The 17,934-nt window shown below is 38.7% G+C and overlaps 1 protein-coding gene across 2 annotated transcripts; it reads right to left on the reverse strand.

Annotated features, from left to right (window-relative positions):
- Positions 1-8,393: 8,393 nt before the first annotated feature.
- On the reverse strand, positions 8,394-16,780 carry LOC117575373 (box A-binding factor). 2 transcript variants are annotated; one of them, XM_034259545.2, is made up of 6 exons: positions 16,389-16,780; positions 11,695-12,062; positions 10,696-11,620; positions 10,132-10,615; positions 9,122-9,479; positions 8,394-9,051 (listed from the first exon to the last, which is right to left on the reverse strand). In XM_034259545.2, exons 1-6 carry the CDS (start codon positions 16,434-16,436, stop codon positions 8,955-8,957), a joined length of 2,280 nt encoding a protein of 759 aa, XP_034115436.2. In that variant the 5' UTR covers positions 16,437-16,780; the 3' UTR covers positions 8,394-8,954. The 2 variants fall into 2 exon arrangements, with proteins under 2 accessions (XP_034115436.2, XP_034115435.2); XM_034259544.2 differs by having other exon boundaries at positions 10,132-10,633.
- Positions 16,781-17,934: the final 1,154 nt, after the last annotated feature.

The raw sequence follows: 17,934 nt of genomic DNA on the forward strand, positions 1-17,934 counted from the left end.
CGCAACGTTTTGAGTTATGCGCGCTCGCTATAATAACAATCATTTATCAGCCAACGCACACAATCATTAATAATATTATAAACAATCTGAGTATTAAGCATAAAGCTTGCATATTAAAAGGCAAATGTGTTCGTATTTTATGTGCACTTTAATTGGCATTTCATTTACCCAACTGCTGCTAACTGCCAAAGGCCATATCCTTCTTGCTTCTTGCCATTTGACATTTATCACCGTTTTTAATTGCCAAGTAATGCAGGTTATAAAAAACACACTTACAATTATTTTTTTAATTAATATCTTTCACGCCTTTTTTATGCCATAAATTTGATTTGTCATTACAAACAATTTTGTTTTTTGCTCAAGCTGTTGTCATCAATTACACTTAAGAAAAACTAATTCGTGCTAGAACAACTTCTAATCTGAGCAACTTGTCGTAACTAAGATAAATTATCGCACGTCAATGAATTAATATCAAATATGTTGAACATAATAAATAGTTACTAATCTGGATTAGATATAAAAGTATTTTGTTGTTATCTAAATAAAATATTTTATTATCTTAATAGTCATTTTATTAAAATTCATAATTTTTTATGTGTTAACTTTTACAAATATGTTAAACAGAATATGTTAACATTTTCAAGTGACTATATTTTAAATCTTTATTCAAATTTTGGTAATAACAATTTAGATATCAGTGACGAATATATATTTTAGAGCTAAATTCAAACAGTTTAGACTTTATGTGTGCTTGAACATCATATAATAATTATTATAATTGCTAAAAAGTGCTTTTAAAAAATTACTTTCGACATTATCATGTATAAAAAATTATATTATATATGTATTGATAATATTTTATACTTGATAATGTTGAAAAATTTTTAAAAGCCCTTTTTAGCAATTATAATAAAAACAATTCTTTTGTAGAAGACAGATGTTTTAATTAGTGGACTACACCCTAAATTGTTTTACACAGCATATTACGTTTTCATTAAATAATAACAGAGAGTCTTCCTGCTTTATTAATGAGTGTTTACGTCTTGAAAAATGTGCAATTATGTAGAATATCATATGAGACAGGCTGATAAATACGCTGTGTAGCTATAAAAAATCACTGGCAGTGTCTGCAAGTAGTTCAATTACCACAAATTAAATTCATTAAATGTAAAGCGACCCAATGGTGATAAACACAATTATTTATAGGCGCAGCAACAAAATGCGAAACGCGACAAATACGAGAAGTCGAAAAATAAACAAATAACAACCGAAAAAACCAAATAAAACTGAAATGAAAATAAAAGCAACAAAAAAATTGTTTCATAAAAAAGACAAATGCCACACGACACCCAAAAGCGGCTACCTGTTTGAGAAGCAAGTCCAATCGACTCTCAACAAGCCTTAGTCCAAACACAGAGGTTCAATTTTTTATGGGAAAACTATATATAGGAAAACCTAACAAGTTTCAAATGAAATGGACTCAAAGTGCGTGTGCGATACGCGAATGGCCATAAAACGCCGCAAACATGCAACAAAATTTATGCGAAACTTTAATGAAACGCAGATGGACAGTAACACACAAGCGCACACATCCACACACGCACACACACACATACACACACACACATTCACATACTTATTCTTAGCCACTTTGCTCTGGCCAATGAACGCTTCGCGTTGCATGACTCCACCTTAAAAATGGGGACCTCAATGTTTCCCCGCAAGCGCAACGGGACGCGAGGCATGAAACGAGTTTTTGGTATGTGGCAGGGTTCGAGCTCCGCGTTGCAAGTCCAACTTCAACTCCAGCCCCAGCTCCAACTACAGCCTTAGTTGCAGGGCCAGACAGGGACGGCGTCCTGCTTGATTGCCAGGCGCGATAAATGTCGCGAGCGCGTGTTACCAAACTTGTGGTCAGCTCTGTCCTGACTCTGCAACTTTGGCACTGGAGTACGAGTATGTGTGTGTTGCACGGTATGTCAGTGGTGGTGGCAGAAGTTGCAAAGCCAAAAGTGGTAGAATTTGTAATGGTGGCCAATGTGACAAGCACACACACTGAACTCATTCGCAGACAGTGGCGGCGACAAAAAGGAATTTGTATATAATTGCAAATAAATAAATATATATAATATATTAAGTTAATTGATATATTTTTAATGTTAATATTATTGTTATTTGTTTTCTTACAAAATATAGATCAAAAATAAAATTAATTTTAGGGATAAAATCATATTATCATATTCAATATTCATTTTCTCAAAAATATTTTTCCAACAATTACTAAATATAATTCTTCTCTCATGTAAACCCCTTTTGTAATATTGATGGACTACAACTATCTATGTAAACAGGGACATGCCCCTTCTGATGGCATACAAGCCAAGCAAGTCCAAGAAAAGGGGCAGTGCTGGGCTGGTCACTGACTGGTTTTCTACGGTTGCAAGTGGGACTCTCCTCGCCCCACTTGACGATGTTTTCGTTTCTTGACCCATAGGTTAGGGCAGCAGCATGGCAGTTTTTTAGACTTTATCCATGGCACTGCCATTGCAATTAATTTTGGCATTTTGACATTTACGCTTTTTGTTTTGGGGCTATCTCGGGCATACGCAAATACTTTTTTGTTCAGGTATGCTGACGCTCGATAAGACATTTTGCATATATAATTTGCAGCGGATTTTTCTCACGTTAAGGGTTCTTTTTTTGTTTGCATTTTGAAAGTTAACAACTCGACGGCGCCAGTTCTCAGCCCAGAAAAGATCTTTTAATTACAGGTCCTGTTGTCTGGCAGCAACTTGTCTAACAACTTTGTTGCCAGTGTCAGCGCCATCGCCAGAGCGAGCGCCAGACAACTGCCAGCATTTGAAAAATTTATGCTGTCGATAAACTAATGAAAAGCCCAATGAGATACTCGGTACTCTGGCACTTAATTGAAGAGCATCGCAGTCATAGATTTCGAAAATCTCTGGCTAATTTATACTTTTTGTGGGTTGCTGGACATAAAAGTGCTATATGCGCAAGTTGAGATATTGAAAGGAATGAAAGATTATCAGACGGCAAGTGGGTGCTATACAATGTAACAAATTCAATGGATTAGCACCGCACCGAATCCACTTTTGTGGTCAACACGATTTTCACCACATGAAAATAATTGACAATTGACGACAACCTTAAAGTGAAAATAAAATCTCTTTAAAGATAATTGAATAATATATGATTATTGATTCAAAATTTTAATATAGAAAAATATCTACATTTCAAATTATGTTATTTTAGCAGACATCTAAAAATCAAAATTGTTTGATACAGTTGTTGTATGATAGATATATCAAATTAAATACTTTGAAATGCAATTTACTAATTTAAAATATTATGTGCTATAATATTTACTTTTTCCATTTAAATAATATTAAGTTAAGTTATATAAACAGTATTTCTCATATTTAACGAACTTCATTACAAACTATCCCTACATACAATTTTTTGCAACTTCACTTAATATTTTAATATTAATATCTTAATACTTTGTTAAGAAACTAAGTTAATGCCGAATTTGTTAAATGGATGAAGTTTCGATATTTGTATTGGCAGCGAACACAAACAAATCTGGACAGATACTGCTAATTATTCCAATTGAATACACAATCGCATTGCATGTTCTGCCAACAAAAAATAAGACTTGAGGCCTAGCTTCATATCTGGCCAGACAACGAACTCGGCAAGAACGAACAACCAGCCAGTCGACCAGTCAGTTGTGAGAGACATTGAACCGTTGGCAACGGCTGCACTTAACCGCATCCCCGCCAGAGTTGTGGTGACATTTAAAAGCTGCAAGTGCATTAGTGTGAAACAAGGATCGAGGCGCCGTCTAAATTACATACGCACACCCATACGCACACACCCAGACACTGATAGATAGATATGTGCGCATGCACATTCATACATATAGAGGTTGGCATCGCGAGATCAAGATCAAGTACCATTTTCATCGCTTCCTTTGGCGCCACATTTCTGAGATGGAAGTGGAACCCTTTCTCAGTTTCTCAGAGCAGCGCAGCGCCACACGATCATTTTGCCCATGTGCATTTCGAGATGCAAACGCCAAGCAAAACAAAAAGTCCGCAGCTCCGACGATAAGCAAAGACACAAAAATATGCGTTCGAGTGCTGAAGATCCCAGATCAAAGACTCTGAAAGGCCAAGTGCTATCCTGCTTGCCAGCTGAACTGTTTTCGGGTTCGTCTCTTTTTTCTTTTTCGTTTTCTTCTCTCATTTTTTTTGTTTTGTCTCAGTCTTGTGTTTCTGTTTCGATAAGCGCCGCATCTTCAATCTTCCACGGCGGCGTCTGCGTGGCCGTTCAGCCCAAAGAGCCCATCATCATCATCAGTGATATGCTTTACGCCGTTCAGCAGAGTGTCCATTAGTTGAGTCGCCATCGTCTGCCACGTCGACGACGTTGCGTATTGGGCAACGCAGAGATAATGTGATTTCGGGTTCGACCCAACGACGAAATGGAACGAGACGCGCGTGAGTCGTGATAAGCCAAAGCCAGCAGAGACAAGGGAATACCTTGACTCGTCGTCGATCCAATCTCATTTTGTCTTTCGTGTGAATTCTTGGAATTTTGATATTTTTTCCTAGAACTCCAAACGAGAACGATTGCGTGCGAGGCTGCAACTTGAGTTTTGAGTTTTCTTTTATTTTGTGACGTCACCTCGACTAAGGCGTTGAATTTCAATAAAGAAGAGTTGTTATAGAAAATTGTGCTTATATAATATAATATACATATATTTTGCATATGACTTATCCGATATAATGACTTTACTTTTTAAACTCTATATCTATGTATATCTATATCTATATCTATATCTATATCTATATCTATATCTATATCTATATCTATATCTATATCTATATCTATATCTATATCTATATCTATATCTATATCTATATATATCTATATCTATATCTATATATCTATATCTATATCTATATCTATATCTATATCTATATCTATATCTATATCTATATCTATATCTATATCTATATCTATATCTATATCTATATCTATATCTATATCTATATCTATATCTATATCTATATCTATATCTATATCTATATCTATATCTATATCTATATCTATATCTATATCTATATCTATATCTATATCTATATCTATATCTATATCTATATCTATATCTATATCTATATCTATATCTATATCTATATCTATATCTATATCTATATCTATATCTATATCTATATCTATATCTATATCTATATCTATATCTATATCTATATCTATCTATATCTATATCTATATCTATATCTATATCTATATCTATATCTATATCTATATATCTATTATATCTAATTATAAGATATATTTATATCTATCTTTTCTGCATTCCTTAATAGATGAATTTACTCTCTTTAAGAACTTAAGCTTTTCAGCTGCAGTTTTCTGCATTTACTTTTGATCTCTCTCGTTCTCCGTTGGTTTGTTTTTTTTTTTTTTTTTTTTTTTTTTTTGAGGGGACTTCATCTGGCTGGCGGCGGCGTCTGCCTATCTTCTTTTATCTATTTTAACTGCCCGTTGTTAAAGCGCATTTTCGTGTCGTTTGTCGATTTGTAATGCCAGCCAACGATGATGGTAACTCTCGAATGGAGAGAGATCGAGAGAAGAAGATGCACACTCGGAGCACAGATGAGCTACCACCACCATCAGAACCAGCAATAGCAACAACCAATATGAAGCTTGATCTGAGCGGCTTTTGATACTTTGAAGTTGGCTAAGTGGCGCCTCGAACCCGCTTGGATCGTGGCCGGGTTCAAAAGGCCGCCGTGGTTGGTGGTCATCATCAGATGGTTGACATGTTTCACTGTCTAATTAAATGCAGTTTGGAACTTTATGTTGGCTTTTATGCCATGCAATGCCGTGCCCTGCTCTGACCCGCTCCGATATCTACTATCGCCAATGTATATCTAAACAATAAACAAATGTATCTACATCTGTGTTTGCTCTTAACTATTCATTATTAATTTTAAACTGTGTGAGTGTACATAAGCAAATGCTCGAATGCATTGCAATTAGCTTAATAGAAATTCAAATGCATGCCACAGCTACGAAGATTACCTATTAGAGATGGGTGCGTGACTCGACGTGAGTGTGGCTATATATAGTTGGGAGTATCGAGAATAATATTTCGCTGTTCGTATTGCGATAGAAAACATGATATGCGCCCTACTCTATGCGCTAGCAACGACTTCTTAGCTATTGGTCATGTCTGCTGGTCTCTGTCTAACAGTTGTACTTCTGTCATAATTTTTGCGATAGTGTCAGAGGCACAAGTGCGCAATGTGCTCGCCAACTGACATCCCTGGGCTTTTGGGAGGTGTACGACGGGCAAGGAAGTGTGTGAAAAATGGCGCCCCGCAGTCGTATCTTGTTGCTTGTCACATTGAATTATTATTTTATGGTCGGCTTGGTCGTTTTTTGCCGTTCTAGTACCGCAATTGGCCAAGAAACCGAACAGGTTCGCTCGCTGCCAACTTGACTAGCTGCTCGTAGTCAAGTAGCCGCAATGCCACAATTCGCTAATGGTTTAATTTGCTTCTACCGAGCGCGTCAACATACTTGAAACGAAAGGATAATTATAAAGTTCGAAGTATATTATTGAGGAAAGGAGAGAATTTTCTGAATTCAGTATAATTAAAGAGAACGGGAGATATGAAAAAAAGTTTTTATAAGAAGGGCATGCTCAAAGAGCTGCTCGTTTTATTAAAAATATATTATAAAAATAGGAAGTCTTATAAATTTCAATAAGTATTTACAGCTCCAGAAACTATTACCAGTAATTATTTCTTATGTCGCTATTCATTTGCCGTTTTGTTATCCAACATCTTAGGAAGTAACGAAAAGACCCGTTTAGTAGACCACACTAGAAAATCTTTTAAAAAATATTTAATTAAATACAAATTAGTTAATGCAAGCACAGATTACGATATTAGTCAATTTTCTGCCATAGTAATTATTTTTTGCCAAGTCATTATATATTATATTTATCGTGGTTACATCAGAAATTTAAGTACCTGAAACTAGTAAAGATACTGACAACTCAAACTCAACTGATTAGCAAAATGGTTCGCAACTCCCACTCGGTAGCAACAAATAGGTTAGCTCTTCGTCTATCCCCATTCCATTTTTAGTTGCCTCAGCTTATGGAGCGCATAATTTGTGCAAACACATTCCAAAGCAGCCGCTACTACTGGTTGCGGTCCCAGGTTGTCTCATTACTCATTCAGGCACTCGCAATTCGTACCCATCCCATCCCCAGGCTTTCCTCTGCTCGCCGCCACAGGCTCAGGTCTCCAGGCCTGTGTTGAGAGGCTTGGAGCGCCGGCCAGCGAATGCTAATAAAAGTGGTCGTAAAACAAGTTTGCCTAATTGATCGAGCGTACGCCAAAAAATAAAGAAACAAATAAGTGTGCAACAGTTGGAATGGCATGGGCAAAGGAATACCCTGCAAACATATTGCACATTCTTAATAAATATATTATTTAGAAATTTTCGGGTATTGAATAAAAAATGCAGATATTTCTATACTTTTTGAAAGACTATGAATTGTAATCCTAAATCTCAAGTATTTGCTCATTTCGTTCCCCCCTCCTATGTGATCTGACTTATTTCTACTGCTTGTATAGGGTATCAAACAACGACGACGAAGAAGCTACGGGCGAAAGAAAATCAGACAAAGGCAGCGGCTGGAACTGGAACTGGTACTGGAAGTGCAACTGAGGCCAATACAGGCGTTAATATTATAGCAAGCTTGCGCCTGCTGCTCCTACAGCAAGAGCAACGGCTTTAGCTATAGCTATAGCTACTCCAGCATTGGAATCGACCAAGCATTTTTGCCATACCATCGACGACAGATCAAAGGCAGCGACTCGAGGCGGTGGCGTTACTCGGCGGCGGCGTTGTGCGTCGGACAGGCTTTTAAGCGATGACACCAAATCGCTATTTAGACACTGGGTCCGGGTTTTGGGGTCCTCAACTTTAGCTGGGCAATGGGCATGGGGATGGGCATGGGCTCGAGTCTCGTTGGGCTTTCTTTCGGCTTCAGTTTCGCATTCGACTTCGTTGTCGTTGGCTTTTTACTTACTTGTTAAGATTTTATGGTCTGCCTTACGCTGTGGTCTCTGCGTGTATATGTGTGGAGGTCATTAAAATTAATTTGGATCAATTTGGTTTGCTGCCAAATTGTTGACAATGAAATATAACAGGCTTGGCCCGCCAGGCGACACGTCTTCGAGCAGCCAGCCAGCCAGAGCCAGAGCCAGTCAACACTTGGTAGAGTCATCAAAGTCTTAAGTGTATTGCGTTTACAACTTATTTATTTTTACTTTTATTTTTAATTTTATAAAAAGGACTTACAATTACAAAATCGTAGGTTTATTTATGGTTTTGTGATTTTTTTCGCTAAACTAACTCTAAAGCGGAATAATACATTAACTAAAAACAATACAATATACGATATATGGTATGCATAAGTTTAATAATATATATAAACCTTTTGGCACAAATCATTTCAAATCATTTGTGGCACATTGGTTACTAAATAAGAAAAGGAAGACAAAACTTGAATAGCAAATGGTGAGTAAAAGTTTGATTTGAAGATTACAATAAATACAACTGAATTAATAAATAATAAGATATACAATTTAATAGCCTACTGTAACTCGTTGAGAACAAGTAGAAAGTATTTGAACTAGTTCACTTTATTTCTCTTTTGGCATCAAACTCACCACTTGCATATTATATTCTTTCTGACTGGGATAAGGAATGTCTCTAGCTAAAAATACATGAATTATTTTACAATTGTAATATTTTGGCAAAGTTCTCTATAGAATACGTTGTTTACTTTACTTTAGTTTAGTTAAGCTTAGTTTTAGTTAAGTTTAGTTATTCGATGTGCGCTCTGGAAGTCCTGTTCTTGTGATGACGCTTGGAGTCAGTTCACTGTTGGAACTGCGACCACTCTCAATTGGCGGAACACTGTGAAAATAAATTAGACTTCCTTATAAACACTTGCTGTTGACTTAAAGTATATATAATGAATACTCACGACTGTGCTATCTGGCGATTTAGCGTGCTCGAGTTGGGCAGATGCGGTGATTGACTTTGTGCCGGGGGCTGTTGCTGCTGCTGTTGTTGCTGCTGTTGTTGTTGTTGTTGGCTGTAGGGCGAGTGACTCTCGCTCGTCACATGATGACGAGACATATTCAGTGTGCCATCCGATGACGTGGGCACTGTCGCATTCAATGCAATCGATACCACACGCGTCCCTCCAGCTGGTCCAGTTGTGGTCATATCATGCAGCTCGGGACTAGCATTCTGTTGGCTATTCATCAATCCTGGAAGTGGCACCTGAGAGGGATACACCGCACCGCTGCCCACCATTAAGTTGACACCTTGTGACATACCTACAACGAGTGGAAATGTATCAGTTTGTAATTTAGCGAATATTTGAGTAAAATTAAGAAGTGTGGAAGTATCATCTGACGGGAAACTTGATATATATAAAGAACTATATATAAATACTTAGAAATAATCATAATGTGTGGAAAACCACTAGATAGGTAATAAAATATATATATTACATAGTATAATATATGTATGCAGATAAACTAAATTCATGAAATAAGATCTAAAAAAATAATATGTATAAGTTTCTGAATAAAAAAAAAATAATGATGTAGAATAAAGGGAATGAAATAAATAAAATTATTTTTGGTGTTCGATCAATTATAAATAATGGAAATATTTTTTATTGCGAAGTACCCAACAGATAATTATTTGATTGCCTACCATAAGTAAAATATTTTTTTAAGTGTTTATTTATTATTTCTATTTTTAGACCCTTCATTTAAATAAATATATATTATATATTTATAATATTTGTTATAAAATTAGATTCTATAATACTGAGCATTCCCTTTCATTCCTTTTCCCTTTCAATCTATTTGTCTAGCTTAATAAACTTTCACATCTATACAGGAATTATAATAATATAATCCATTTATATCATTATTACGGGTTATAATCCCTAATTCTTCACTATTTTAATGTATTTACTTGGCAGTGTCCGATGGGGAATAGGTCCTCCATTATTCTTTGGCTTGCGTTTGCGCTTCTGAATGCCCTCCTTCTTCATGGACAAAGGACGATTCATGTTGTGCAACTTAAAGTACAGACCACAGGCATTGCAGACGGGATTACCCTCGTTGTTGCGCCGCCACAGCGTTGTCGAGTTCGTCTGGCAGTTGGCGCAGGTGACGCCGCTGCGCCGATTGTTGGGAGCTGCCGCAGCCTTAGGCTTCTGTCGCTGAGGCATGCGAGATGGCAGGACACGCCCATAGCTGGGACAGGCGGGACAGTACACGTCGGAGCCCTTGCGCATATATGGCGTCTGGCAGTTGTCGCACTTGAGCTCCTGCAGGCTGTGAGTCGGCGGCGATGCGGTGTTGGGGGCACCCAAGCTGGGATCAAAGCTGCTAATGTTGGTGGCCGGTGGCCAATGGGCTGTCGTCATATTGCTGGCCGGATAATCATCGATGACCTGCGTATGATAGTTCGTCTGCCGATTGGTCAGGGTATTAAGCAAGAGGTCGGGGGCATGTTGCGGACTGCTCTACTTACATATGACACACCCTGATACTCCGTACCGGCCGTAGTCCACAATGCCGGATCGTTCACACTAGTGCTGTCCAAGAAGGAGATGGTTTGGTAGTTGCCCGCTGCAGTGGCTCTTATTGCATTCAAATTGGGATCCGTTTTGGTCAGGAATTGACCGGTACCAGGCACACTGTAGACAGTGTTGCCTTGCTGCAACGTTGCCGCATAGTTGTTGCTGCTGAATGTCGAGTTGGGGGGAAAGGGCGCGTAGGCACTGCCCAGATCCGCATAGGTCTTGGCCTCATTCGCATGGACACTGGCATCCACCACAGGTGAATCGTAGTAGAGGTTGCCACCAGCTGGCTCTGGCTCACCGCTGGCGGTGGTGAAGCGTCCATCTTCGGTCACATAGCGCACGCTGGGATTTTGACTGGCGGCTGCTGCGGCGGCGGCGGCAGCAGCTGCTGCAACTGCGGGATGTTGCTGATGATGCTGCTGCTTCTGATGCTGTTGTTGCTGCTGCTGCTGCTGCTGATGATGATGCTGCAAGGCAGCCTCACTAACCACAATAGCATCGGCATAGGGACCGCCATTGGGGGTGGGACATTGCTGCTGTTGCTGTTGCTGCTGTTGATGCTGGTGTTGTTGCTGCAGCTGCTGTGCTTGTGCCTCTCCAGGCACATCGTTCTTGTCGATGGTCTCCAGCTTAATGGCCGACACATCGTCGGCGCACAGTATTGCTCCCGAAGTATACGCGTAGTATGTGCCAGGAGGCGCACTCGCTGCCACCTGCTCGGCGACCTCGGCGGCGTTGCGGGGCGCCATCTGAATGTAGTGCGGTGATTGATGCGAGCTGCGCTGATACTCGATGTGCGTCTCGGGCGCGGAGTTGGAGCTGGCACTGCTGTTGTTGGTGCTGTGTTCGCCTTCGCGTGCCTCATTCAGTTCACTGCAAGTAAAGGGAAATAGCACAGAGTTTAGTTATGCTGGAGCTGGCTCCAATCCTCATCCTGGGCTACTTACAGCGTGCCAGCTGTGGTCAGAATGCGTCGCTGTTGGGTGCGTGGCACAACGACGTACTGCGTCTGCTGCTGCTCGTCGCTCTCGCTGAGACTGTTCGACTGCACTAGAACGCCAACGCCAACAGTTGTTGTTGGCTGCTGTTGTTGCTGCGATTGTTGCTGCTGCTGTTGCTGCTGCTGTTGTTGCTGCTGCTGCTCCTGTTGTTCCTCGAGTACTTGAGTCGCTTGTGGATCGTTGCCGTTGCTTGTCTCAATTTTTATTTTATCCAGCAATTGCAGCTGCTGTTTGCTCATCACTTGCTGTTGCAATTGTTGCTGCTGTTGCTGCTGCTGCTGTGCCTGTTGCTGTGGCGTCGCTTGCGCTTCCATCTGCAATGGACAAGACACAAATGATGAATGAGTGACCAGAATGTTGACAGCTTGTTGTCAAAAGTGTGGCTCCAGTTCCGGCCACACAATGCGAACTTGGCCCGCACCGGCTGCCTCTATTTCCGCCACACACAAAATGTCAACAATCGCAAAAAAAAAACGAAACCCAAACTCAAACCCAAACTGAATCTTCAAAAGTGCCGCCTCAGCGCAGCTCAGTTCAACTCGGCTCGACACAACTCGCAACTCAATTTGTCGCCTACAAAATCATAAAATACAACTTGCAGTTCGACTTCGACTTCGAGTTTGAGTTCTGTGCCCTGTGCCTCTTCCACTCTGTTTGTACTGTCTGCCTCCTCCTCAATGTTTTGTTGTGCCAACATTGCCGCACACATTTTTCACTTTTTCCCAATTACAACAAATGCAACACGACTGTGTCTTACTTTTTCCGTACTATTTGCTCACAGAACTCTGTTTCTTTTGGCCGGAAATTAAAGTTAATCATTTCACGACAGTTTCCAAAAAAAATTACAAATTTCGAAACAAAACAAACTATAAAAAAAAAAGAACTTCGTATTTTGTAAAGTCTTGTCTTTCTTACTTTATGACCTCATTTGTTGGGGGTGGCAGAGGCAAAGTTGTGTCAATATGCGATCGTCATCGTCACCTGATTCATGACGGTGCTCGAGGGTCTAACTGTGCTTAACTTCGAGTCCGCTTTTTACGAGTTCCATAAAACTTCAAAGCTTTTAGGTGGGTTTTTATGTCACTACAGGGAAAGCCCCAAGTACCATGAATACCAGTACTAATACTATATTACTTAGGAGTACGAGTACATTTTCAAGGCTGACTGCACATAAAACATTCATGCAAATAAAATAATTTTGTGTCGCAAGCTGTAATGTATGCGACTTAGGACTTGCAACCGTAAATACAATAAAGTTTATTACAGTTTAATTGCGTTGCTAACATTGAAGAAAGACACTTCTAATTTAAATTATTTAGCCATGCTCAAGTTTTCACTTTATTTGATCAAAAGTGAATAGTCAACGATTGTTTGCATAATTTTAGTACAATTAAAGTAATTTACTTTATTATTGAAAATGTTAAAATCATTTAACAAATTAATATTAAATAACTTTTTTAATTATTTTTGGTATTTTTAAATTCTAAACACATACGCTCTCAATTCATTTCAGTATAAAATTCGGTGTAATATTGGTATTCATAATTTTACAAACAAATCTTACTCAACTGCAATTTTCGTGAACTTGGAACTTTATTAAATTCAAATAACATAATTCAAGCGAATTTTATTTTTATAAAGTTTTCTCATCATTTATTATAAACGAGGGCGCCACATTTTATTTGACTTGCCCAAATTGATCGATATACCTGTAGGGGTATAAAAAAACTCCCTGCTTGCAAATGATTCATAGGAAGTGCCCAATCATAAGAGACAGTTGTCAGCTTTTGAGAAATGTGTATACAAATTGCAGCTTTAGGCAAACAAGCTTTAAGAGAAATGATTAATAAACAGTACTAAGCACTACAACTCAATTGCTAATAAACAAAATAAATTTTGGTTTTGCCGACGCAACTATTGAGTAGAAAATTGTTGAGATACTACACTGAGGCAAAGTTCAATGAATGTTCTGTGGAGATAATAAAATGTAAACGTGATTACTTTAATCTAGGATGTATGTATGATATGATACTGTATATGCTGTGGTTATACACGTGCCAATGTTTGTATTTGGTGTATGAAAAGTTTAGTTAAGATACTGCTGCCAAACGACAATATCTTATCCGTTTACTATCAGCATGCACAATCAGCTGCTGCTTTTGCTGCTGCTGCTGGGTAACTGAAAAAGGTCATGCTATCACTCCCCCTCCTAGCACTCCGCAAGAGCAATTGGCTACGTCATCAATGGACTTGGACAGATAAAAGAAAGAATAACAAGAAAATATTACAATGAGTAGCTAAAGTTGGTCGGGTTTTGTCGTCATGTAAGAGGTATGCGATGAGTTACGAGCCACGAGTATTTACTTGGTTTTAGTCAAGAGACTTGTCATTGGGTGTGGATGCGTATTTATGAATGAAATCTGCGACAGACGACATACGACACACCTACTACAGTCAATATACAATTGTTTTTTATCTATATAAACAAAAGATATTGGCTATACTCGTATGCATAATCGCAATACTTTTCGCTTTCGTTTCGTCTAGAACGTCGCCGTAGACAGCAAGTCAAGTCTAAGGCGCTGCGATTAGATTTGCTAGCTATCAATTTAATTAAGAGACGCCCTGTGATAGCAGTAAATAAATAAATAGACAGGAAAAAAAATGTTGAGTTGATAAGATGGCAAAACAGCTGGCAGCTGCATTTACAACTCCATTAAAGTGCCATCATCAATTGAATGGCCCTAAGCCCTTTGACCCTTTGCAGCTTATCAGCCGTCAACGTTGCCAACTGTCAACTGGCGACGCGTGTCTAATAAAACTATCTCAGAGACTCGGAGTATCTAACCCATGGCTAGTCACTATCACAATCAATTGCAGCCGCCAGTGACGATGGCGTTGGCGATGCCAATGCCGCCGCCATTGACCAACTGTTAACTGGCTTCTCGATTGCGATTGGTTAACGTTGCAACTTCCGCTGCAGATTACGGAACGCCGCCACTCTGAGTGCAACCCCCATTCATACCTAAGGGTTGGCAATTATTTCATTCATAAAGAGCATTTCACTTCCACATTTTATGTGCTCATCCCTTGCGTGGTTGCAAGGGACCAAAAGTAAGGCGATAAGATTGACATAAATTTCACATTACCAAGCGTTACATTAGGTAAAAAAAATTGACCTCTTCGCTATGAATGAAACAACAAATGCGCGTGCTGTGCAAGACTATATTTTCGAGTCCTGGCTCCTGAACCTTCTCGCTATACTCAGTAGTTATTTATTGATTGGGTATGCACTTTACAGCGAGTGTTGTATAAAAAACTAAGTTGTATTCAAGAAAATCTAGTTATTTTTGTTTATTTTCTTATTCTATGCAACTTTTTACTTAACTTACTTTATTGTACTTAATTTAGTTAATTTAAAACATTGAAATTGCCTCGCTAGATCTCACTACAGGTCATCTGCTAGCCGATCACTCTCCACAATGCAACGACTTGCTTGTTTTACTTTTAGGTATTTTAACGCCACCGCCGCAATATCGCTTTGGCTTCATAAAGATAAAACATCTTTCCACATTTTCAACTTTTTTAAGAGCATTTTTTTAGGAAAGAAAAAAATGTCGCATTTGTTGATCCGGTGAGTCACTCATTATAAATCAAATGTGTCTTATCGCAACGTGACAATTGTCTCATACAGTCCCTACAACCAAAATGTAAAAAGGAACGAAAATCTGAAATCTGTTAACTGGCGCTGCTGTTTTTGACCTTGTTTTAAGCCAAGCAAAATGGCATTCAATTTGAAAGAAAAAAAAACAAGCATAATTAATCATTAAAGTTGGCTTTTAAATGCATACAGGTAAATAATTACTTAATACACACTATAAAGACGAACAATAATGGCAGCTACCTGAAAAGCATATCTTAAAAACGTACAAAGTATTCTCGGCTCATTAATAATATGCTGCTAACACTGACTGAACCGACATACGCACACTAATACAATTGAAAATACATATTTATGGCAATATCGTAAAAAACTTTATAGAGCCTAAACTTTATGTGGTGGCTCATCTGTAGCTTGTCTATTTAATGAACCGGTGTGACAAACCATTGGAAACTTTTTATGGCGCCTGTCCTCAGATCATTCCGAATTCAAATTCTAATAGCTCACGCCGTCTTGTTAAAATATCTCCAAGATTCCGATAACTGAACTTTGAAATGACATTAAAAATTTTATACCATTTTATGGAAGTCTGATTTTTATACGCATTCGTTTAAAGGAAAAAGTTGAAAGTGAAAGCAAGAATTGATATTTATTAAAAAGAATAAAAATAATATGCACAAGTTATATTTCCATTTTGGGAAGCATTTTTTTATTTAATTATATTTTTTAAGTGAATTGTTTCATTTATTTAAATTTTTTTTTTGATTATATTTTTTAGTTATTTTGTTTAGTTTAAGCTAATGTTTTCAATTTATTCATTTAGTTAGTTGAATCATTTATAAGCTTGCACGCTTTAAAATGATAATAACTTTATTTCCTTTTTCATTTTGAACTTTGAATCGAATAGTCTATTGTATGTTTTAACCGCCAATATTTTTTTCTATTATTTCTTGATAATGTTTACAATAATTATACGCACCTTCAGCTGCATCTTGATAGTGTCTAGTGTAACACTTTTGCAAACCATCAAAAAATGTTCGGGTAGTGTTGTTGTTCGGTTTTATCTAAGTTTTGTTTTTATCACTTGATTCTTTTGTTTTTCAAAAATTATCACAAACACTGGGAATATGTTGCTATTTGCCTTGTTTTGTTGTATGTATGTGCAGAAGACACTTGTTTTATCGGACGAATTGAAAAGCGCGCGCAAAGGAAACGACGATTGAAAGTTTTAGGAAATAGAAGAACATTTGGAAAATTCACTTAGCAATTGTTGAGCTTGGGCCAATTTGGTAGTGTGTTCTTTTGGCATCCGTCGAGCGTTTTCGTTGTTTCCCGCGCGGCATTTAATAATAATAATAAGTGCTATTTTTTTCGAGACCAACTCGAGCCCGGGCTGATGTCGTCGACAACACCGACAACGACGATGGCACCAACACCAACACCGACAACACCGACAACGGCAGCAGAGTTACCAATACCGATGTGTACATGGAACGCATTGCGGTCCCTGCCGCGTTTATCACCTTTTGCCTCAGCGCCCAATTATAAAACCCATACAGACGCAGTTTCTCCTCTCTCCGAAAGGTATTCGGTATATATATATAGTATATAGCACCTTTGCGGTTGGGCCAATTTGCCTGTGTGTCTGTGTGAGTTATGATTTATTTCTATGCTCTTCCAGCGCCCGCGCCCGTCTAACTATCCAGGTATTGGTTATCTTATCGCCAAAGATAAGCTTGCATTTGTATTTGTGTGCACACTCTCTTCAGTGCGTGTAACGGTGTGTAGGTGTATATGTGTGTGTGTGTGAATAGCAAACAACAACAGGCAGGCAACGTCGACAACGTTGCTGTGTTACTGTTGCTGTTGCCGTTTCAAGCGATAAGTATCTCTTAGATACAAATTGCGCATGCGTGCTCAGCTACATTCTGGTGGCCTCAAACCAAAATCAAAAGCCTCCCAACCACCAAACCAAGTCCAACTCCACGTACACCTCCATCTCCATTGCCTCCTCCCCCATGACTGGCACACACTCTATTCGATTCTATTGCACAGGCCCCGAGCTCAGCTATTTGTCGATTGTGCAATTTAGCTTGGCGCATTTTCTAATTGCGCCCATAAAACACTTTTTTTTCTGGCAAACTAATAAACAGCGCCAACAACACAGCGCTAGTCAACGCTTGGCTCACTTCACAATGGGTCTGGCATCAAAGCTACAACACATTACACCACTCCACCTGTCCATCTGTCCATCTGGCCCACAGTCCCCCAGCTCTTTAGATACTATATATGGAGGCCTCGATACGTGTGGGCAACTTTGTTCCACTTCATAAGTGTCTCAAGTGTTGTAACTAATGATAATTATTAACAACAATAACAACGCTGTACGTCTGGCATATTTGAGCGCAATTCGAGTACAGACAACAAACAAACAATCCACGTGGTCGAGGATCAGGCAGGTGTTCCACACATACATACATCATTGCAAAACTCAAGCATTTGAGTTATGGGAATTCCACTTGAGC

This window comes from Drosophila albomicans, chromosome 2R, assembly GCF_009650485.2.
Source record: "Drosophila albomicans strain 15112-1751.03 chromosome 2R, ASM965048v2, whole genome shotgun sequence".
Taxonomy (NCBI): Eukaryota; Metazoa; Arthropoda; class Insecta; order Diptera; family Drosophilidae; genus Drosophila; species Drosophila albomicans.

Excerpts from the sequence above, each read along its gene's own strand:
- LOC117575373 (XM_034259544.2), bottom strand. The coding sequence starts at position 16,436 with ATGGTTTGCAAAAGTGTTACACTAGACACTATCAAGATGCAGCTGAAG. Across the intron at positions 11,621-11,694 it reads CTGACCACAGCTGGCACGCT|TGAACTGAATGAGGCACGCG; the intron begins GTAAGTAGCCCA and ends CTTTACTTGCAG. Across the intron at positions 9,052-9,121 it reads AATCGCCAGATAGCACAGTC|TGTTCCGCCAATTGAGAGTG; the intron begins GTGAGTATTCAT and ends TTATTTTCACAG.